Raw genomic sequence first — 20,943 nt, 5'->3', positions numbered from 1 at the left:
CCCACCTCAGCACACCTAAGTGACAGCAGGCTCCAGGCCGAACACAGGACAGACATTACATATGTAGGATACAAGGGGGGTGTTAGGATGGAAGGTGCTAGGATGACAGGAGGGGCAGGTCAGCGCTTTTCAGGGACTGAGCACCAAAGCCAAAGGGGGATTTGAAGGGGAGCACTGTAGTTTCAGAGCACAAAAATTTTTTTATGCTTGGGAATCTTCTATCTCCTACCTCCTGCAGAGTCCAGGATGGCATCCACTGTGAAAAACAAGACAACAGACCCCAAATACAGTCACTTGTACTAAATCCTATGCCACTAAACTGAGTCTTAATTAGTTTTGGGTCCCCCAGAAATGGAATCTTAAACTAGCCAATAATCCCCTGATCAGCACCCGTTAGGTATAATCTGCCCAACAAACCCTTACCATCCTCTGAAGGAAGGTAACCTTGCAATAACCAACCTCCTTTTTTTTTTTTTTAAGATTTATGTTATTTATTTATTTATGTATACAAGAACTGGGTGCGGGGGTCCGGGGTGAGAGGATTCGCCAGAGACAGGGTGGGGTGCAGGACAGGCAGATCTGCTGAACCAGTGGGAGAGACAGGAGAGGTCTGCTGCACCATGTGGGTAAGCTCCCTGGCTGGGGATCAAAGTCAGGCTGCAGTGGCTGTTGATAGCTTGATGGAGCTGAGACTTTAACCCCTATGCCACCAGGAAGGCCCCCCCCACCTCCTTTTTTGTCTAGTATAACATTCTTGTTCCTTCCTGCTCCCTTCTATCAAAATTAAATTTATACAACTTCTTGGATCTCCTTCCTATCTGTTAGATTTGAATTGATTTTGCTCAAACAAACTTCTAAAAGTTTTAATATGTATTATTTTTTAACACCATGAAATGTGTGGCCAGTGTGTCTGCAGCACCTTGCAGGAACTAGCCAGTAGAGCACAGATGTGCCTGCCTCAAGTGGTGTGGGATACAGATCAGGCTTTGCAGGACTTCAGCTACAATCATTTCTCCCTCATAGTCTAAACCACCTGCTTTCAAGCTCGGGTCTACAGGAAGGTCTGCAGGTGTTGAGGGAGTACAGGCTCATTTCAGGATCTGCCTTCCTAGGTAGGCCTCCCTCTTTCCCTGAGGCCAGGAAGTCTGTGGCTGTCACTACCCGTTCTTCCCAGATCTACTGCCTCCAGTTACCCTGCCTACATTCAGCAACACGCCTCCAGCAAGGATCTAGGCTATGTTCTTTTATGAACAGGGCGTGACTGTTGGGCCAATCAGTAAAGCCCATGTCTAAAAATTAATAAAATGTGGCTTAGATTCCTTATTCCCAATGTCTGCAAGATACATCATTGGTAGGATAAGAGCTCCAATAGCCTAACTGAAAGAAGCAACCATGAAAGCCTATCTGGTCACTTTCCAAATGCGGCCCTAAAAATCAGTTGCAGGAAACCAAGGCCTGCATTATGTTAGTACAGTACCTGGCACACTGTAGGGGGGCATATACTTTTGACAAACAATCTCCACATAGCAGCCGCTGTAGATGGAGGGCAGTTTAGAGTAGGATCTTGGAGAGGTGCTGATCTCCAACACTTGGTTAAGACAGCACACAGTAGGGTTGCTGGAAATAACAGAGACTCGGCGCTTGCCTGCAACAGGCAGCACCAAAAGTCCTCGGAGTCAGGATTCCTCCTCACTTTCTCTCTTCAGTGCCGGTCATCTGGTGTCCCAGGCTTGTGCGACAGAGGCCCTGTGAGAAGAAATTGTGGTTCTTGGGACCAAGGTGCGACCTAGAGCCAGAAAAATGCTGGGGAACTCAATTTCCCAGAGGCCCGCGCGCGCGCAACTTCATTTCCCACAATTCTCGCTCTGCTTCCGGCGCGGCCGAGGCGCCGCCGACGGCTTCCGGGTTTGGGCCTGGCGCTGCGGTTCAGTCGGCGGCGGTGGCGGTGGCGGCAGCGGCAGAGCGCGACGCGGTGGTGGGATCTGGGGAATTGGCATGGACGTTTCGGGGCAGGAGACCGACTGGCGGAGCGCCGCCTTCCGGCAGAAGCTGGTCAGTCAAATGTGAGTAGAGGCCCGGGCGGCGGTCGGAACCGCGGAATCTTCTTTCAGGACCCCCCTCGCGCGGTGGGCGAGGCCTGGGCCGGACCCGCGGAGACCTTAGGCGTTGGGACCCACCGGGCCCGAGGGTGCTAGGAGGCCGAAGGCGCCGGGGACGCGCGCGAGCCCCAGGGCACGGCCTTACCCCGGCTCTCCCCTTCGTTAGCTTTCCTGAGGCAGAACTCTGCAAACCGACAAGCCCTGGTTATGAGTCATCGTCCCGAGCTTTCTCGCTCGTCGTTTGTGAGCTTTGGGTGCATACTTTCCTCCTCTTTGAATCGCACTGAATACGAAAAAGGAAAGGGACAGCCGAGGCTATAGCAGGACTAAGTGCTTTGTGATTCCTGTTCCAGAAAAGCTGCTCAGGGTGGGAGAATGAGATTGAAGGGGGTGGGTGGAAGATGAGGTTGGGAGGCTAGGGTTATGGGTGGTGGGGACCCTTCCCCACGAAATATGGACTTCACTCTCAGGAGAGAGGCAGAGAGGAGACCTCTGTCCTTCCGAGGAGGGAGTGAAGAACTGGGATTAGTGCTTTCTGCACAGCTTCAGCATCTGAACCCTTCAGTGTTAGGATTGCCAGTGTTCCCTAGGCCTCAAATGCCAGCGGAACTCCAGCCCCTTACCACTGCTTGTTTCATTTAGCAGTCTTACTGAGTTTACTGGAGTGCTGCCCATTTGCTTGAGACCAGCCCTTGTCCCCAGGGAACCCACCACCAGAACAGAATCTTAAAGTGCAATTTTAGGAATAATAGACAGTTTTCTTGAGTAGGTCAGGAGCAGCCTTGTGGAATAGATTACAAGTAAGTTGAGTCCTAGAAGGACAAATAGGAGTGTGAAGGGTCAACTTTCCTCTTTGAGGCACAAGGAAGAATGCGCGCTCACTGCCTGGAGTTCATTACTGTAGGCTGATAGAGTTCTGGGGTGTGAGGAATAAGGAGGTTCAGGTGATGATAATGGAATGAGAGTGAGGAGGCGCTGGCACGTTAGTGGTGGGAGTACTGTGCTAAGGAGTTGAGCCTGTATTTGGCATGTGGCCTACTTTGAGGTAGTGGAATGCCAGAGTTGGGAAGATCCCCTGAGTTGCTGAAGATGGATTAGAGAGAGGCCAGGTAGGCCATTGTAAGTATTGAGCTCTTGGGGCTGGGGACCTGTCCTTCATCTCTTTATTCCTACTGCCAGATCACTGCCTGTCACATGCTACAGAAAATGACTGTAGAATGGCCCAGTAAGGCAAGAGAATATAAAGGTCTGTGTTAGACGGTGGCAGAAACTGAAAGAGGAAGATGATTCCAGAGAAAAGGGAGAGCTGGCATAGACAGTACTTGATGACTAACTGGATGGAGGGGGTGGGGTGTGGTGCAGCAGTGTAGATGGAAGGAAGTGGGCCTGAATGCTGGGAAACCTCTTAGTACAGGGTACGAGGTAGTATTGTAAAGTACTGACGAATTAGTGGCGCTGGGCACTGCCATGGAATAATCTGGGGACAATTCTGCAATCTTTCAGAATCAGTGAACATTGTTTTTTAATGCACTGGAGTTGCTTATAAGATGAAATCTTCAGGGGTGGCCCACTCCTGCAAAAAAAAAAAAAAAAGTCCCCAGGTCAAAGAGTCCTCTTTGGGGAAGTCCAGAATTTAAGAACTGAAGGATGAATTGTCACCAGAGGAGATATGGAAGGTAGGGGGGAGTGTCATTAAGCATCTTGGGTGTTGGGGGCTGACCAAATACTACATGATTTATCTCTCCCTTTTGCTTCCAGGGAAAGCAGGCTCACTCTTTCTTTGCTGAATTGCTGCTTGTGTTTCCATTATTGTTGTAACAAATTACCACAATACTGTATCTTCAAAAAGCACAAATTTATTACCTGATAGTTTCCATAGATCAGAGGATTAGGTAGAATCTGCTTAGGGATTTAACAAGGCTAAACTCAAACTGTTCATAGGATTGCATGTCTTTTTTTTGTTTTTTTTGTTGTTGTTGTTTGTTTTTTTAAGATTTACTTGGGCCTCCCTGGTGGTGCAGGCGGTTGAGCGCTGCACTGTGAGGCTGTCCGCAGCCTCTGCAGCGCCAGTTCGATCCCCGGCCGCTGGCAAAGGTCCCACATGGCGCGACAGACCTCTCCTCCCGTGCCTGCTGCTCCCCTCAGCAGTGTATTTCATCAGTCTGCCTGTTCTGTTCCCCGCTCGGGCTCTGGTGCATTCTCTCACCCTCCCGAACTTCTGACTGTACCAGTACCTGTGTAAATAAATAAATAAATATTTATTTATGTATGCAAGAACTGGGGTATAGGCCAGAGGTGCAAGGGTTGAGAGGATTCACCAGAGACAGAGTGGGGAGCAGAACAGGCAGATCTACTGAAATGCACTGCTGAGGGAAACAGTGGGGAGACAGGAGAGGTCGGCTGTGCCATGTGGGTTAGCTCCCTGGCCTGCTAGGGATCAAACTCGTGCTGCAGTGGCTGTGGATAGCTTGATAGCACTGTCTTTAACCCCTGCGCCACCAGGAAGGCCCGGGTTTGCATGTCTTCCTGGAAATTCTGGGGTAGAATTTGCTTCTACCCCCGGTTGTTTGCCATATTCAGTTTCTCATGGTTGTAGGAATGATGTGTCTTCATTCCTTATTGAAAGTTTGTTAGTCTGGGATCAGTCTTTGTTCCTGTGGGCTGCCAGCATCCTTTCAAGCTTTCTATGATGGGTGACTCCAGCAGAGCTGAGTTCTTCTGCCACATCTCTGACTTCAGCTAGAGAAAATTCTCTGCTAAGGGCTCAGATTATATTGGGCCCACTCAGACTGTTTTAAAGTCTACAACTTTAATTACATGTGGAAAATCCTTCTTGCCATAAAATGTAGGATATTCACAGGTTCCTGGGATTAGGAGCCCTTCTGCCTACTGGTATGAAGAGTTTAAAAAATTGTCCTCCTAGCATCGTATGAGTTTTCTCAGTTCTCAGATTTGTCTATTTTCTCTCCAGGCTCCATTTTGAAAGTGGTGGTTTGATTTAAATTGGGATACTTGACATTGTTAACTTTAACTGGTATTTAAAATTGGCCATCCTGGAAAGTGGCTTGATCCTAGATAATTTATAGTTGACTAGAAATGAAAAAAAGCGTATAACAAACTGGGAAGCTTCAGTGGGAAGGAAAGCATCTAATATCTGCTTTGTTCTTTTTTTTTTTTTTTTATAGAGGCATGTTTTATTTATTTGTTTGTTTGTTTTGCTTGTTTTGTTCACACATGCACTGGGCACAGTCAGAAGCGCGGGAGGGTGAGAGAATTCGCCAGAGCGGGGAGCAGAGCAGGCAGAAGGACCGAAGTACACTGCTGAGGGGAGCAGCGGGCAGCAGGAGAGGTCTGCGTGCCATGTGGGACCCTCCTCCAGTGGCCGGGGAGCAGCCAGGGATGGAACCGGCGCCGCAGAGGCCGCGGGCAGCTTTGCAACCCAACGCCCAACCGCTGCGCCACCGGGGAGGCCCTATCTGCTTTGTTCTTTCCTCTTGGCTTGCAACTATCTACCAAGAGCCTAGAGAACACTGCTTCAAAGCATGGGCTAGATAAACTACCTTCCCATCTCCCTGTGGAAAACATGATTTTGAATTGGTGCTGATTAGGACAGCCCTTGGGACTGTCTAGTCCAGCTTTCAGTTCATCTGGGCCTATCCTGGACTTCTGCCTCCCCTTGTTCGCCACTGTCCTGATGATAACCTACCTGCCAGTGACTTTCCTTACCATTACCTCAAAAGTCCAGATATCCTGCCCTCTAAGTCCCTCCCCAGAGGCCGAGCCACAGTTTCTGTTATCTTCCATCTTGTTTATCCGCTTTTGTGTCTCTTCACTTGAACAGTCCAGGTTCTTCTCTCTCTTTTTTTTTTTAAAACAGTTCACTTTTTTTTTTTAAAGATTTATTTATTTATTTATTTATACAAGCACTGGGTACAGTCAGAAGTGTGGGAGGGTGAGATAATTCACCAGCGCCAGAGCGGGGAGCAGAGCAGGCAGAAGGACCGAAGTACACTGCTGAGGGGTGCAGCAGACGGCAGGAGAGGTCTGCGCGCTATGTGGGACCCTCCTCCGGTGGCCGGGGAGCAGCCAGGGATCAAACCAGCGCTGCAGAGGCTGCGGGCAGCTTCCCAACCCAGCGCTCAACCGCTGCGCCACTGGGGAGGCCCAAGGTTCTTCTCTCTTTAAACAATTTATTATCAAGTAAGGTATTCAGCAATGGGAAGACTTCTTTCCACTATATTCGTGACTAGTTCCTTCTCTTCATTTATGTATGTGCTTATATATCAAATACTCAGGATGCTTCTCTGCCTAAAGTGGGTGTTACCCCTTGATGTCTCTCAGTCCTTTTTAGTTCCCAGTAGGACTCTAGTCCTATGAAATGTGGCATGGTTGAAACACTCATTGCAAGAGTGCAAAAGTAAGTATTTTTTCCTGGGGGCTATGTGTGTCACTATCATACTACTGTGGCCTTTTTTTCCCTCCTGTGCTAACATGCATTGTGAAGCTCTGGCACCCCCTTCCACTTGTTACCTGAGCGATCTTGGATACGTAATCTTTCTGGATCATTTCCCTCATCTACGAAATGCCATGATTCCAGCCTATCTCATAGGGAAGATAGGAGGGAAAAGTGGAGACCTCTGCTCAAAGCTTAACAAACAACTCTGACTCAGTGATGAATTAATTCCCTGATGCCTTTTCCCTGGGCCCTTGGAGAGTGAAGGTGAAAGCCCTGAGCCTGGTTAGGGAACTGATGACATGTAAAGGAGCCTGTAGGAAGGGTAGTTGTGAACTGCTGGTAGGTTCATATCTGTTCTTCATTGAACACCCATTTTCCCTGCAGGACCACAGAAATCACCGTCAAGCCCCAGAGATGGCCTTTAGCCTTTCTCATGGGGTTATTGGCATTGAGCATGTGAATGGTCTATAGGCTCCCATGGTGCAGGCACCTACCTATAGTGGTCAGATCTGTGCCTGAAAAAATGAAAGAACTCCAACAATCATTTCTTTCCAGTTCTTTTAACTTTTTTTGCAGTCTTATTCTTGAGAATTTATGCCTCCCACTCCTCAGTGCAGCTGATTGCACATACAGGTGTCTGTTGGGCTGAACAGATTGTACAGGGAAGAGACCCCAGCAGGAAGGACAGTCCTGTGTTGGTGTTGTAGTCAGATGCCAGGGAGGCATGCAGGGAGCGGTCAGGTCTTGGCAGACTCTTCAGCTTCTTCTTCTGGGGATGCCCTCAAAGGGAATTCTGTTCCAGGTCAGGACCTATGAGACACAGAGAGTTTGATCTAGACTGTTAGGAAAAAGTCAAGTGCTGTATAGCCAGAACAAAATAAAGCAAAGCAAAACCTAAAAGGAACAACAGAACAAATAACTGAGCAACATCTTTCAAGGGTAAATGAGTGAATCAGGCATTTTTCTGCCCTCCTGCCTCTGATAGGGGCCGGGGTGGGGGAGGGGGCACAAGGCACACAGCCTTTGATTGTGGACACCTCAGCCTGGAGGTGCAGGGAGTGTCCTGAAACTTATTTGTCAGTATCCTGCTCGTGGGGTTGTAGGCAGAAGCAAGTAAGGCTTGGAAGAACCTTTTCTATGGCTGTAGTGTAAGTATATGCATGGCAGGTTCACCATTGATTCGGGCAGATGGAAAGGAGAGTCCTGGAGCCTTGGATAGATTTTACAGGCCTTTAATGCTCTCTCAGGGAACCAGGTACACAGGGGACAGACCAGCCTGCAGGGAGGCCAGGTGGGGCTGGGAGGCTGGGGAAGCAACCGTGCCTCCCAGCCCCCTACGCGCTTCCTTCAGTCTTCGGGTCTGGCTGGAGTGGTCCTCCTAGTGCACCTGCCTGCATTAGCCCTTGCCTCCGGGCCAGGTGTCCACAATCAAAGGCCGCATGCCCCCCTCCCCTTTGCCCTGGGCATCCACACCAGTGGACGGAAAAAAGCCTGATTCACCCATTACCCTACATTGACTTACCCCATTTCGGGCTCCCAACAGTCCTGTGCCCTCCTAAGTATACTTCTGGTTCTTGTTTTCCGGCGGGGAAGCTGCTGAGTCCTATTGATTTCTCCATAGCCTGCTTCTTGTCCAAAAACCGGGCTGGCTTACAGGCTTACAGGCTTTTGTGTCTTACCATCTGCTTGAGCATCTGCTCCCAGAGGCCAGAGACCCTGTTTGTCTGTTCATCTCCAAGCCACTGACTTCAGAGTCCTGACCCACCACTTTCCTGCTTAGACCAGAAGTGACAGTGAGGGACAGACTTTCTCAGCAGCAGCTGTCGTTCAGTGGTGTGCTGTGCCAATCACTGCCACAGGAGCTTGCTGTTGCAGCTCATATGTTAACTCCTCAACTCTTCACACTGGCCCCATCAGTAGATGAACTGGTTAGTCCCATTTTTAAGATGAGGAAACTGAGGCATAAAGGCGAGGCCACTTAATGGTTAATACTCTGCATGTTACAAATGAATTCTTGCTGAACCATAGCAAAGGTAGCAAACCACCTTTTAATCTTTGAAAGAGAGATCATGGTTTTTTTTTTTTGGAATGAGGGGAAACAGTAGCTGGCAGTTAGCCCTTGCCAGGTGCATTGGGAGAGCCAGTTAGAGGAACCTGCTGCTGGGGAGAATCCTGTGGGCAATTTTAGGAACTCCCATGAGTTGTTGGGCCTCAAACAGTGGCAGAAGGGCCATCCAGCAAGCTCTTATTGATCTTTGGCCTCCATCACAGGCTGCAGTGTGCCCTTGTGCCCCCATCAGCTCCCTATTGAAACAACCCTCCCGTCAACCACAGCTGCAGCCCTTAGTCCGTTCCTGACCTGTAGTCTTACACCTGTTAACAGCTACTCCTGATGGGCTGGCTGTAGCTAGTCCCAGACCTGTGTTGGGCATTGTGTGGTGGGCAGAATCTTGACCACACAATTATCTGTCTGCCACTGATACAAAGTATAAAGGAAAGCATTTCTTGCTGCACTTAATGTTGGTCACATACCCAACTAGAGGGTACATTTTAAAAAGAATTCTGACAGGTTTTTAAAAATTCAAAATGGAAAGTTTAAATCATAACACCAAGTAGTGTATTTTATTTTTTTAAAGATTTATTTATGCATACAAGAACTAGGGTACAGGCCAGAAGTGCAGGGGGTGAGAGGATTCACCAGAGACAGAGTGGGAAACAGAACAGGCAGACTGACTGAAATACACTGCTGAGGGGAGCAGCAGGCAAGACAGGAGAGGTCTGCTGCACCATGTGGGTCACCTCCCTGGCCAAGATCAAACTCGTGTTGTAGAGGCTGGGATATCTTCACAGTGCTGTGCTTAACCCCTTGGCGCCACCAGGGAGGCCCCCAAGTAGTATATTTTAAATATCCCATCCTTATATACGCACTGCTCATCACTTCAAGTTATCAACTCTTGATCATGGACATCAGCCCTGCCCCCACCAATTTTTTTCTCCCAGCTCAAAAAATGTTTTCCAGTTTTATCGAGAAATAAACCATAACCCTTAATTATTTTGATACTCAGAATATGTGAGTGACTGCCCATTGCCTGTGATTTCAACCCTGAGCCTGAATTTCTTCTGCTGGGCTATGCTTAACGCGCCCAGCTCACCATATATAGGGACGCAGCTCTATCTAGCCACGGCTGCTCTGCATCTTGTTTGCTATTGTCTGAAAGAACCATCCTGCTGAGGCTGAGCAACACAGCCCCATTCCACTGGGTTTCCATACCGGCCCCCCGCCCTCACTTTTCACACACATTCCATGCAGAGTTTGCACTTGGATTGTTTGGAGGTTCTTCTAGTGTGAATCTCTCATGGGGGTGGATGCTCAGTTCTCCGGTCAGGGGCGCTGTGGGTGCGGGATTCCCAAGTGTCACTGTGGACCTGTACAGGTGCTTTTCTAGTGGGCAAGCCAGCATCTGTACCAGCTGCTGCAATGGGCATATAAGTTAGACCATGTTTCTGGAGGGCCATTATGGCAATACTGTTTATTGCAGTAACCTTAAAATGTTTAATTCCTTGGGTATTTCCTCCAGGCCTATAAACAGGAGAGTGTTTGAATCCTGATGATGATAAAGAAATGCTCATCTCCACATCATGTTAGGAGTGGGACAGGCAAGACAAACCAACAGTGGGAGCTGGGTGAGATTTGTGGTAGCTGCAAATTCTGGGTGCAGTGCTGCTGTTAAAAATGATATGGGAGGTGCTCCATAACACAGGGATATCAGGAAGGGCAGGAAAGCAGGCACAGTATGTAGTAAATATGTCTTTAGGCACAATACAGTAGTAAATATGTCTTTAGCTGTGATTTCAATATCCATTGTGATTTTTAGCACATATATACTTGCAATTTTTGTTAGCAATAACCATATATTCTTTTTATAATCAGAAATCTTTTGCAGAAGAGGTGGACTGTTTCTGCAGATGAGGAGGTAGTAACCTATGGTCACAGATAGCTACCATAAAGTGGAAAGTCCCTTCATGCTCTGCCTTCACGGTGACTCTCTTCCCTCATCTGGGCCTCTGGTGCTAGCACAACCTTTCTAAGACAACTCTGATCTCTCTGCCCTTACTAAGAAACAGTCTTCTCTCAATCTGAAATTGTCTTTCCTTTGTGCGTGATGCAGGAGCTCCAGACTGGGCCCTCTGATTGCCCTCATGGCTGGCTTTCCCCCTCTTTCTTGCAGCCATTTTTTTCTCTTCCCTGCACAGTGCCTTGGCTTACACAAGAGGACCATAATGATGGCGGGTAAAGTTACAGAAAGCAGTGCTAGCTTCTCACTGCTTTCCAGGGTGTATGGGAGGCAGTGCTTGTCAAAGAAATGGCTCATCACTGACCCCACTGTCCTCTGTCCTCCCCCTTTCCAGTTTCTGTTCAGTCTTCCTCCTTTGAGGAAGTGATTCAGCTGCTGCATGTGGTGGGATGTCCCTGTTATAACGTAGAGAATGCTGTATTTACCCAGAGGAGCTGTGGTGGGTCACCCTGGGCTCTTGAGACTCTGTCATCCTGCTTTGATTTGGGCTAAGGAGGATTCACAATGTGAAAGTGCTGCAAGATTCCCTACCAGGTGCTATTAGTGGGAATTCAGGTGTGAGGCTGTTCAAACTCAAATCCAAGGATTGGCAGGGCAGCCTCCTGAGGCCAGGGCTTAGGAGCTATTGCTTGCCTCATGCATTCTTTATATTGAAGTGACCCACATCTACTATAGCAGATAACACAAGGGTGCAAATCTCTAGTGTGATGCCAGATGAACATTCACACACATAAATGGTCCCATAGCCACTGCCCAGACTGACATCTTGAGCAGGCCCAGTACCCAGCAGGCTCCTCCTCAAGCAGATCCAGGCCCAATCTTCTGATATCTGTGGCTTTGGAGACATTTGTGCTTGAACTTCTTATCATTGGAATCACACTATGCAATCTTATGTTTACTTCTTTCATTCAGTATCATGTCTGTGAAATTCATTCTTAAGGGTATCAATTATTCTATTATTCTGTTGCAGGTTGCAGTTGTTTTCTGCCTTTAATGGGTGTTGGGTTTAGTTCCAGTTATTGGCCGTGTAAAGAGGGCACCAGTGGGGCTTGGGTCATGTTTTCTGGTGTGCACATGCACTTACTCTCTGGGTTGTGCACCCAGCGCTCAATTGAGAGGTGCAGCCTTGTTAGCCAAATAGTTTTCCCAGGTGGCACCAGTTTACAGTCCTACCAGCCACATGGAGGCAGAGCAGAGATGGACTGGAATGAGAGGGTATGGGCACAGGAAGCCAATCCCAGCAGCTTTGGCTTGTTTCTACCTCCTATTTGGTCATTGTTTTCAGGAGTTGTGGACACAATATTTCATTCCCTTCCAGATAACATTGTAGAAGAGTTCAAAACAGAGAGGTTTTTCTGTAATTTTCCTGCCCAAAGATGGTTACTGACATTTTGACTTATTTCCTCCAATTTTGTTTCTATGTGCATATAACTTTATATATCTGTTTTTTAAATATGTAAATATACACACTTGTATTTTTTAAGTGGAATTAGGCTTCAGTTTGAGTTGTAGCTTGGGTTGTGTCCATCTCCTGGGACACTCTTGCCATGTACCCGTGACTCTTGCCATGCAAGGAGTGGACTTGGCAGATCTAGCGATGGGACTCCTCTACATAGTTGGGCAAAGGGCTGGACCAACTTGTGGTGTGGTGATACGTTTTTTAAGACTTCTTTTGTTACCAGCTTCCAGATCCTAGTCTCCTTCAGGCTGAGGGGCCGTAGCAGGTGTAACTTGGAGTGCACATTCCCTCCCTCCCTGTGTGGGGGCCCAGACTGAGTCATTGTGGGGGCGCTCTTGGGAGGAAGTTTCCTGCAGGCTCCTTTGCACAGTCATCCCACATGCTTGACGTGAGAATTTTATTTACTGACATATTAGAAGTTCCATTATAGACTTTCTCAGACATTCACAGAAGTAGAGATAATAGAAAAATGGTCTCCAAGGTAATCAAGAGTTAGTGACGTATGACCAGTGGTTCATTATCTCTTCTTACCTTGCCTGGACTGTTTTAAATCACATCCATATACCATATGATTGCTTTTCTTTTTTCTTTTATTTGATATGAATTTTAAATTACATAGGTGTAGTTTTTCTCATTGATCAAGTTCATTGGGAATTGAGAAATCTTGAGAGGAGATATCGGAGAACTTAATGAAACAAACCAGAGGAATGTAAAGAGAAAGTATTTAAAGTCTTAAGTTTGTATGATTAGAACATTTCTTTTTGTAAGACAAAAATATATCCTTTGCTACATGTAGGTGGATGGTTAGATTCTGAAATGCGTATTTTTATCTTGTTAAAAAACATTTCTATGTTTTTTCTAAGTAATCAGAGAGTCACAATGCAGAATTGTGCTAACAAATTAAAGGAAGAAGTTGCAGTCCTGGGTACAGTTTAGTAAACATGTTTCCAGCTACCTCAGGGTCAGGAATGCTCTCCCCTCAAGGCCAGGTGTTAACTTTCATTACTGTTAGTGACCAGTGTCTCATTTCCTGCCTCTGGGATGAAACCCCCTGGCAAGCTGGGACTGTAAACTCTGCTCTGAGAGCTGTGGAATGTGTGATAAACTTTTGGGACACTACTGGGGGTCAAGATTGCTAATGAAGTAGAAGCTTCCTGTATCCTTGTTTACTGAAACAGGAAGGTTTGGCAAGTGAATGAGATCTTTCCTAATAGCTAGCGCTGAGCATTTCTCTTTAGACGATACTATGACATACTTTTTATGTGCATGTTGTCATTAAACTTAATTCATTTTTATTTTATCAACATAATGTAGCACATAAATTTGAAAGTCAAGGACTAATAATAGACAAGAAACTATTATGGATCTCTGCTTACTGAACCCTCCCCTGTGACTCTTAACTCCTTGAAGATTCTGGCACATGCCTGAGATTCTAAGGAGTGTAAGAATGTTGCCCTGGAGGCATCGAGTTTATGAGTTTTATTAATTGCCTGTTGACTTTCTCTATAGCTCCCTTACACAATCTTATCTCTGCTTCTCCTTCTTCCCCCAGTATTTACCTTCTGGGTATCAGTATAGAATTGCTTTTTTTTTTTTTTTAAATATTTATTTATCCATACAAGCACTGGGTACAGCCAGAAGCATGGGTGGGTGAGAGAATTCACAAGAGCCAGAGCGGGGAACAGAACAGGCAGACTGATGAAATACACTACTGAGAGAGCAGCGGGCACGCCAGGAGAGGTGTGTGCACCATGTGGGACCCTTGCCGGCGACCGGGGATCAAACAGGCGCTGCAGAGGCTGTGGCAGCTTCACAGAGGCAGCTGGCTGAGGCAGCTTCGCAGCCCAGCGCTCAACCATTGTGCCACCAGGGGAGGCCCAGAATTGCTTGTTTTTTTTTTTTGTTTGTTTGTTTTGGTTTGTTTTTTATTTATTTATACAAGCACTGGGTACAGTCAGAAGTGCGGGAGGGTGAGAGAATTCACCAGAGCCAGAGCGGGGAGCGGAACAGGCAGAAGGACCGAAGTACACTGCTGAGGGGAGCAGCGGGTGGCAGGAGAGGTCTGCGTGCCATGTGGGACCCTCGCCCGGCAGCCGGGGATCGAACCAGTGCTGCAGAGGCTGCGGGCAGCTTCGCAACCCAGAGCTCAATCACTGTGTCACTGGGGAGGCCCCAGAATTGCTTATGTTTCAGTGTGATGGCATTCACAACTGAGCAATAGTGGCATACTGTGATCTTACTCCTCAGCCTCTCTACCCTGAAAAAAATTTGCCTTCTTAAAAACATGTCCCCTTTTTTTTGTGCATGCTGCCAATTCATCCCATATCTTCCAGTTACCTCTTGGTAAAATTATTCTGGTACTCAGTATTGTCAGGAAGTCTGTGAGTTCCAGCTTTTTCCCAGGACCTGCCTTTAGAACCCTCTTGGGCAGTGTCTAGAGGCATGGTAAAGACAGCCCTCTGCGTCCTTGTCTCTTGAGCTGCAGGGCTCTGGTGTTAGGCCATTTGTTTCCTGTTTTGCTCTTTTTGTGGGTCATTTCCCTCATTCTTCTAAGTTATAGAGAAAAGGCTCACTGGAGTTCAGTTTTTGGAGGGCATGCCAATTTGCAAGTGTTTGGACATGTAGGTTGGAAATCCTTCCTTGGGATTAAGGAGTTTGGGAAGCATGACTTCCTGTTTCCAGTACCATTGTAATGGTTGAGCCACCTGCCTGGCTCCCAGAATTCAAGTCTTGTGCTTCAGGGAAAGTGCTTCCCATGATCTCATTTCTCCTGTGGATCTCATTCCTCAACTCCCATGCTCACTCTGCCCCGAATGTTTGAATGTTGACCCTCTGACCCACCTCTGGTTTTCTTTTTCTGTTACCTGCCTCTTTATTGTTTTAGTGCTGCTTTCGGGGACATTTCCTCAATTTTATCTCTGACATTTTTATCATATTTTATTTCTAAGGACTTTGTTCTTTAAGTTTTCCCTCTTTGTTGCATCCTGTTCTTGTTTATTATCTCTGGATAATAAAGATCATTTCTTAATATTTCCTTATTCCCGCAGAGTTTGTTTACTCCAGATGACTTCACCTGGAGCATTTCTTTGCCACATTGGACGGTCTGGGAACTCATGGGCACTAGGAAAATGAGTGGAGTCTCTGAGCTTGTGGTTTGTCCACTGGGAATTCACTGGCTCACATGGCTTTAGGTTCTCTTAGTCTTTCCTCCAGAGCGTGGTCTTCCAAACATTCCTGCAGGGTGAAGGCCTGGTGCCCCTGTGGAGGAAGCTGCACTAGGCAGGTAGGTGGATGGGCATGTGAGTGTCAGCAGTGAGTGTGCATCTAGTCACTTGGGTGGCCACACAGTCTGCTTCTTTTAATATCCTGCCCATTCCTTAACTGGGTGGGTTGTCTCCCTATTCCGATGACCCTCCATTTTATGCTTTTCTAGTGATTAAATCTCCAGTCATCTCCTGGCATGGGGGTGGTTACCCAGCATGTGAGCAGGGGAGGGGATGCAAGGGTAGATTTCACCCAGGAATCCTGCCCTTTATCTTCGGTCTCTGAGTACCTGGTACACCGGCTTGATCCTTGGGAAGATCTGAGGCAGTACCCAAGCTGGTGCTCCACTGTCCTCACTGTCACTTACTTGGGACACTGCTTTCTTAGTTGACTTGCTTGTCTGTTGCCACTTGACCCTGTAGCTTTCCACCTTCTGAAATGCTGCTGATGGGGACACCACTCTGGTTCTTCCCATCTTTGGGGGTTTGTGTTAGAGGAAAACAAAAACTCTTTTTCTGTGTTTGTTTTTTTTTTTTTTAAATTTATTTATTTATGCAAGCACTGGGTACAGTCAGAGGCGCGAGAGGGTGAGAGAATTCACCAGAGCCAGAGCGGGGAGCAGAACAGGCAGAAGTACACTGAAGTACACTGCTAGGGGAGCAGCGGGCAGCAGGAGAGATCTGCACGCCATGTGGGACCCTCCTGTGGCCAGGGAGCAATCGGGGATCGAACCAGTGCTGCAGAGGCTGTGGACAGCTTCACAACCCAGCACTCAACTGCTGCACCACCGGGGAGGCCCCTTTTTCTGTGGTTTTAGTGAGGTTTGAGGATGGAATGAAATTAGATGTGCAGGTTGACGTCTCATTTAATTCTATTTTTAAAATGAAGTCGTGTAAGGAATATATTTGGTTTGTAACTTAAGCTAGCTTGATTGAAGTCAGGTGCCTCCCTCATCACAGGGCTTTGTTTTGCAGATCGGGTTTCTTCTTTTTAGTGGGTCAGAACATGACATTTGGGACCTATATGTTTTTCATTATGACCAGTTCCTTACCCTTGTCCTCTCTAAATAAATTACTGATTTAAGAAAGTTTTCCAACTTCTAAGACAGTGGGGGAAACAAGCCTGAATTAATGAAAAACAGGTAATTTCTGAATGGGATGTATGAAAACCAGAGATGTGATATGAGTCAGAGTTGTGTTACCCTGTCAGGGCCCCTGTGGGGATTTGCTTTCTGTCTGGGCTGTCTGCACTTTGTGGCTGTCTCACCAGTGTGTGACACATTGGCCTGAGCCGTGCCTTACCAAGCATGAAGCACTCCTGGGCTGTGCCACAAATGTGGGGAGCTAATCTGAAAACATGCAGGGCCATTGCACAGGCTCAGGGTGAGGGTGGGATGATCACTGTCATTGAACACCCAGATAGGGAAGCAGAGCTGTCAGCACTTTGCCCCTTGAATTGGTCTTGAGCTGCTGGAGGCCCAGAGTATGGGGCTTTCTTTTTCCTGGGTGATGACAGGTTAAAAATATGGTTGAAATATCATTTAAATTAAAAAACTTTTTTTCCCTGTCTGGTGCCTACATTTGGTGATATGCTTAGTTAGGAAAACCTTCCTCATCTTCATGTAGTATAATTTCTTCTGTTGTCCCCTGATACTTTTATGATTTGGGTTTTTGAACACATAGGGGAAAGAGTCATGTGTGCAGGCTGTTTGCTCCTGCCCTGGACTGGTAAACAGACTGCTTAAGCAGCTTAACAGGAGGCTTCCCTTTGGGGGCAGGGTGGGACGAGCAAAAACCCCTCCTGCCTCAGGAAAGGGCTATTGCTTGATGGGTGTTTGAGTTCTCAAATCAGGAGATATTTCCTTAGGGTAGAGCATAAATTGTCATACAGATGGATGGGAGGAAGACATCCTGTCTACCTGAGGTCAGGAGGGTGAGTCTGTGATTCAGGGAGGAAAGTCCCTTCCTGCTTTAGACACCAGCCGGAAACTGGAGCAACTTGCTCTCCTGGGAATTCAAGCACTCGTTTATCAATGGAAAAGACTTGGGGGGCGAGGAGTGTTGAAGAGGGTGGTGTCTGGGGAGGTGAGAGGGTCCTCAGTGTAAACTAGGACCTTTTGGAATGAGCTTCGATGGAAGGATCAGGCAACTGGAGGGGAAGCTGGTGAATGTTTCTCATTAACGTAGACCTGTGTGACATCACTGTATGGGAAATCTGTGGCCCTCTCTGGGGCTGTGGAGCTGGCACCATGGGGTACACTTCCAGGTGCCTGCAGTTAGTTGCAGCGGGAGAGCAGCTCTGCCTGAGGGAGCAGCACGCACTCACTGCTGTCATCTGTTTAGAAGGGGGGACATGAACGTCATCACACACGTTGGGAGGTATTTTGGAATGCAGTCTTAGTGTACAGTTAGGCAGACTGTTCTCTTGATTTTTCTAACACAGACTTCGAGCTTCCTATGTGCCAGGTGCCTGAAGTAAACTCTGGTTATCCTCTAAGCAACCCCTTGGGGTGGGCACCATCACTTTTTCTGCAGTGAGAACACATGCACTGCAGGTGGTGCCTTACCCGGGATCACTGGCTGGAGGCAAGGAGCACACATTTCTAGCTTATGTCCAAGGACACACAGTTAGCCTTTTTTTTCTCCCCTTTATCCTGCATGGATTCAGATTATAAAGACTAGGAGTTTGCCAATTTGGGTACAAGTAAGAGGTAAAGAAGAGCAAGCTGTACCAAGGCTGAACCTGTCTTCACAAATGCCCTTTTCTGTGCTCCTTTCATCTCCTGGCTGCAGCCCCTTTAGAGTCCTCCTTTATGAAGAAAATACACTTCGCGGGGAGAAGGGGCTTGGAGGAGCAGAGTGCATCTCCCGAGACTGGCAATTGTCCAGTTTGGAATTTGAGTCCTTGACACTGTGATTCTGGAGCCTAGGTCCTTCTCTGTCTACTTCCTGCAGGTCCAGCTGCCCAGCACTTCCAGCTGCCCCTGAGGCCTTCTCTGTCACCCTGGCCTCTACCTCCTGACCTGTTCATTCAAGGGTTGGTTTTCCTTGTGCCTGCCACACTGATTTCAATTATGCACCTCATAGCCATCAAAATGCAGGGTGATACCACTCCTTTTGTTACAAATAGTTATTTTGTACAATGCTCATAGCTGTCTGCTGCATACAAAGCTGGCATTGTCTGCTCTCAGGGTGGTCATAAGGACTATGGAATTGACAGACAGAAAGCCAGTAATTCCCACAGGTATGGTAGAAATGACCACAGGGTTTCTGTGAGGCAGAGTGCTGGGTTGGGAGCAAAGTTGGAGGGCCCAGCAAACAAGGCCCTTGAGCTGGGGAGGGAGTGGGGGACAGGGTGGTTTGGGCCACTTCCCACTCTCACCAGCAGCCTTGTATCTTGGGGAGTTGGTGGAGGGGATGGGGATGGGGCCAGGAGACAGGCTGTTTGGAGGGATTGCCATCTGTGCTGTGAGAGATGGAGTGTGGATTTGAACTTTAGGGGATGGGAAAGCAGAGAGGGGGTTTCCAAGTTCCTGATTTAGACAGTTGGTGGGCATAGCACTAAGGTTATATAATTTGCAAAGTCTGGGGAATGTCACGGTTCTTGGGCCCTCACCCATGTACTTACAATTGCAGGACACAACTCGGGTTCAGGGTGCAACGACAGGGTTTATTAATAGTAGGGAATTGGGGGAAAGTAAAAATCTCTAAGGCCACAATGGCCAGCTCTCCTACTCCAGATAGTGTCTGCAGTGTCCAGTAGTCCAAATGAAAAGCTGCTCCTGCAAGATGGCATTGTCCCCTTGACAAGAGCCTGGAGCTGGTGGCACACTAATAAGTAGTAGACCAGGATCCAACTCAGTGCCACTTATATGGAGGCTAAAGTGGGCCATACCAGATGCTATACTGAACAGCCCTGGAGACAACAGCACCAGGAGGCAGTGCTGAGGAGCAGGTGCAGTAGACCTCTCTTAGAGGTGCCAGGCATAAGCCAATGGCAGACAGCTTAAAAGAGCAGTGCCAGGGGACCAGGCACCAATATACCCCTCTTTTAAAGATGGGGCACAGACTGATAGTACCAGTCAGAAGTTGATGTCATAGACTAGACTAGTGACAGGAGCAGCAGTCAGGCTGCAAATTAGAGAGATAATATGCGGAGGTCTCTCAAACCCTCTAAAAGCTTGACTTATATTCCCTTCAGGGAATCAGCCTTTCAGGCCTGATTGGTCCATTTATGATTCCAGCTCTGTTTACAAGGCTTGATTGGTCTCAGTTGAGCTCAAATCTGATTGGTCCATTTACAGTTCCTGAATGGTCTGAAAATCTTGAATGGCATTTATGGGAACTTGAACCTGATTGGTCCATTGGGAGCTTGACCCTAATTGGTCCATTTCAAAACCAATGCACTGTTAAAAACTGAAGCCCTACTATTGTGTCCGAACCCAACCTATGCTGAGGCTAGGCAGTCTGGTGTCAGTGTTGGGCCCTGAAGTGAAGTGGGGCATAGGTCCAAGTGGCCACAGTGCAGGCTGCTGTGACCTTCAGAGCCTGCTAGGCTGACCTGTGGACTGAGCTGGGATGGGGGTGGGGCGGGAGTGTGCTGTGTGCCTCTCTCCCTACATGTAGGTAGCTCTGGTTACTTTGGTGGTTAAACCTGCTGCTGAGAGGTAGGCCTCAGCAAAGCCAATCATGTCCTGCCACACCAGAGCTATGGTGGCTCCTGTTACAGTTGCAGGGTGTTTTCTTGGTATGTCACTGCTGGTTGCTCAGGCAGGGTCTGGGCAGATAAGATCCTCCTCTGACTCCCTGATGAGAGGTCTCACAGGGCCTGTGTGATGGATCTGGGTCTCCTTGGGAGGCTCCCATCTCAGCCAGGTACCTGGTGACCTGGAGGAAGCTAGACCAAGGAAACTTTTGGAGCCCCGGTGACAGCAGAGACCATGTACTCAGAGATGGTATCAGTCCTCTATCCATCTGCTGGAGGATTGGTCACACTCAGGCAGCAGCCACTAGACAGACCTTTTCTGTTACAGTGCTCACATACCTCCCTGGCAGCCTTGGGTTTGGCAGCCTTGGTATTGCAGCTGTGGCAGGACACCTATGTAGAGTGTATTCTTTTTGAGCTGACACTGTTTTTTGCTCCTCTCCCAGTTGGGCAGGCCCTTGTCTTCCTGGCACAGACCTGTGGGCCTACCTGTGTGAGGGCAGAGCTCACTGTTGGCTCTTCTCAGTTGTTTCTTTGAGATTGTAACCTCTGCTTGCGTTTGGGGCTATTTCCTTGTATCACAGTTTGTCTTAATATAGTGACATTCCCTGGAAGGAGTGTTTTCTGGAGACCTAAGGCGAAGAGTGGCCATTCAGGTCCAACTGACCAGGCAGGTGTTCTGCAGATGGCAGCAAAGCCCAACTTGGAGAGTCATTAAAAGAGACTTTTTGCTGAGCAGCCTACTTATGTGTTCCAGTATGTGATTGGATCCCCCAGATAGTCTCAGGTGGTGGATGTGTTGGTCCCTGAGAGTAAAAGGAGGGACACTCATACCTTAGATTGGGTATGAATGCAGCGTGATGTGAAATTAGTGCCCAGATAATA

The 20,943-nt window shown here is 47.8% G+C and overlaps 1 protein-coding gene across 5 annotated transcripts in view; it reads left to right on the top strand.

The window, feature by feature from the left end:
• Positions 1-1,995: 1,995 nt before the first annotated feature.
• The window catches only part of MED15 (mediator complex subunit 15), a gene marked incomplete at both ends in the record, with an annotated part of 60,738 nt that continues 41,790 nt past the window's right edge, over positions 1,996-20,943 (top strand). For all 5 annotated transcript variants that reach the window (XM_084245216.1, XM_084245215.1, XM_084245214.1 and 2 more), the window contains one exon: positions 1,996-2,063. In XM_084245216.1, the coding sequence (XP_084101342.1) occupies positions 1,996-2,063 (68 nt within the window). The remainder of the gene's footprint in view (positions 2,064-20,943) is intronic.

The sequence above is a fragment of the Talpa europaea genome (assembly GCF_964194135.1).
Source record: "Talpa europaea genome assembly, chromosome: 10".
Taxonomy (NCBI): Eukaryota; Metazoa; Chordata; class Mammalia; order Eulipotyphla; family Talpidae; genus Talpa; species Talpa europaea.
The sequence above is the reverse complement of the archived record's forward strand: the minus strand, read 5'-3'. Positions and strand labels throughout refer to the sequence as shown.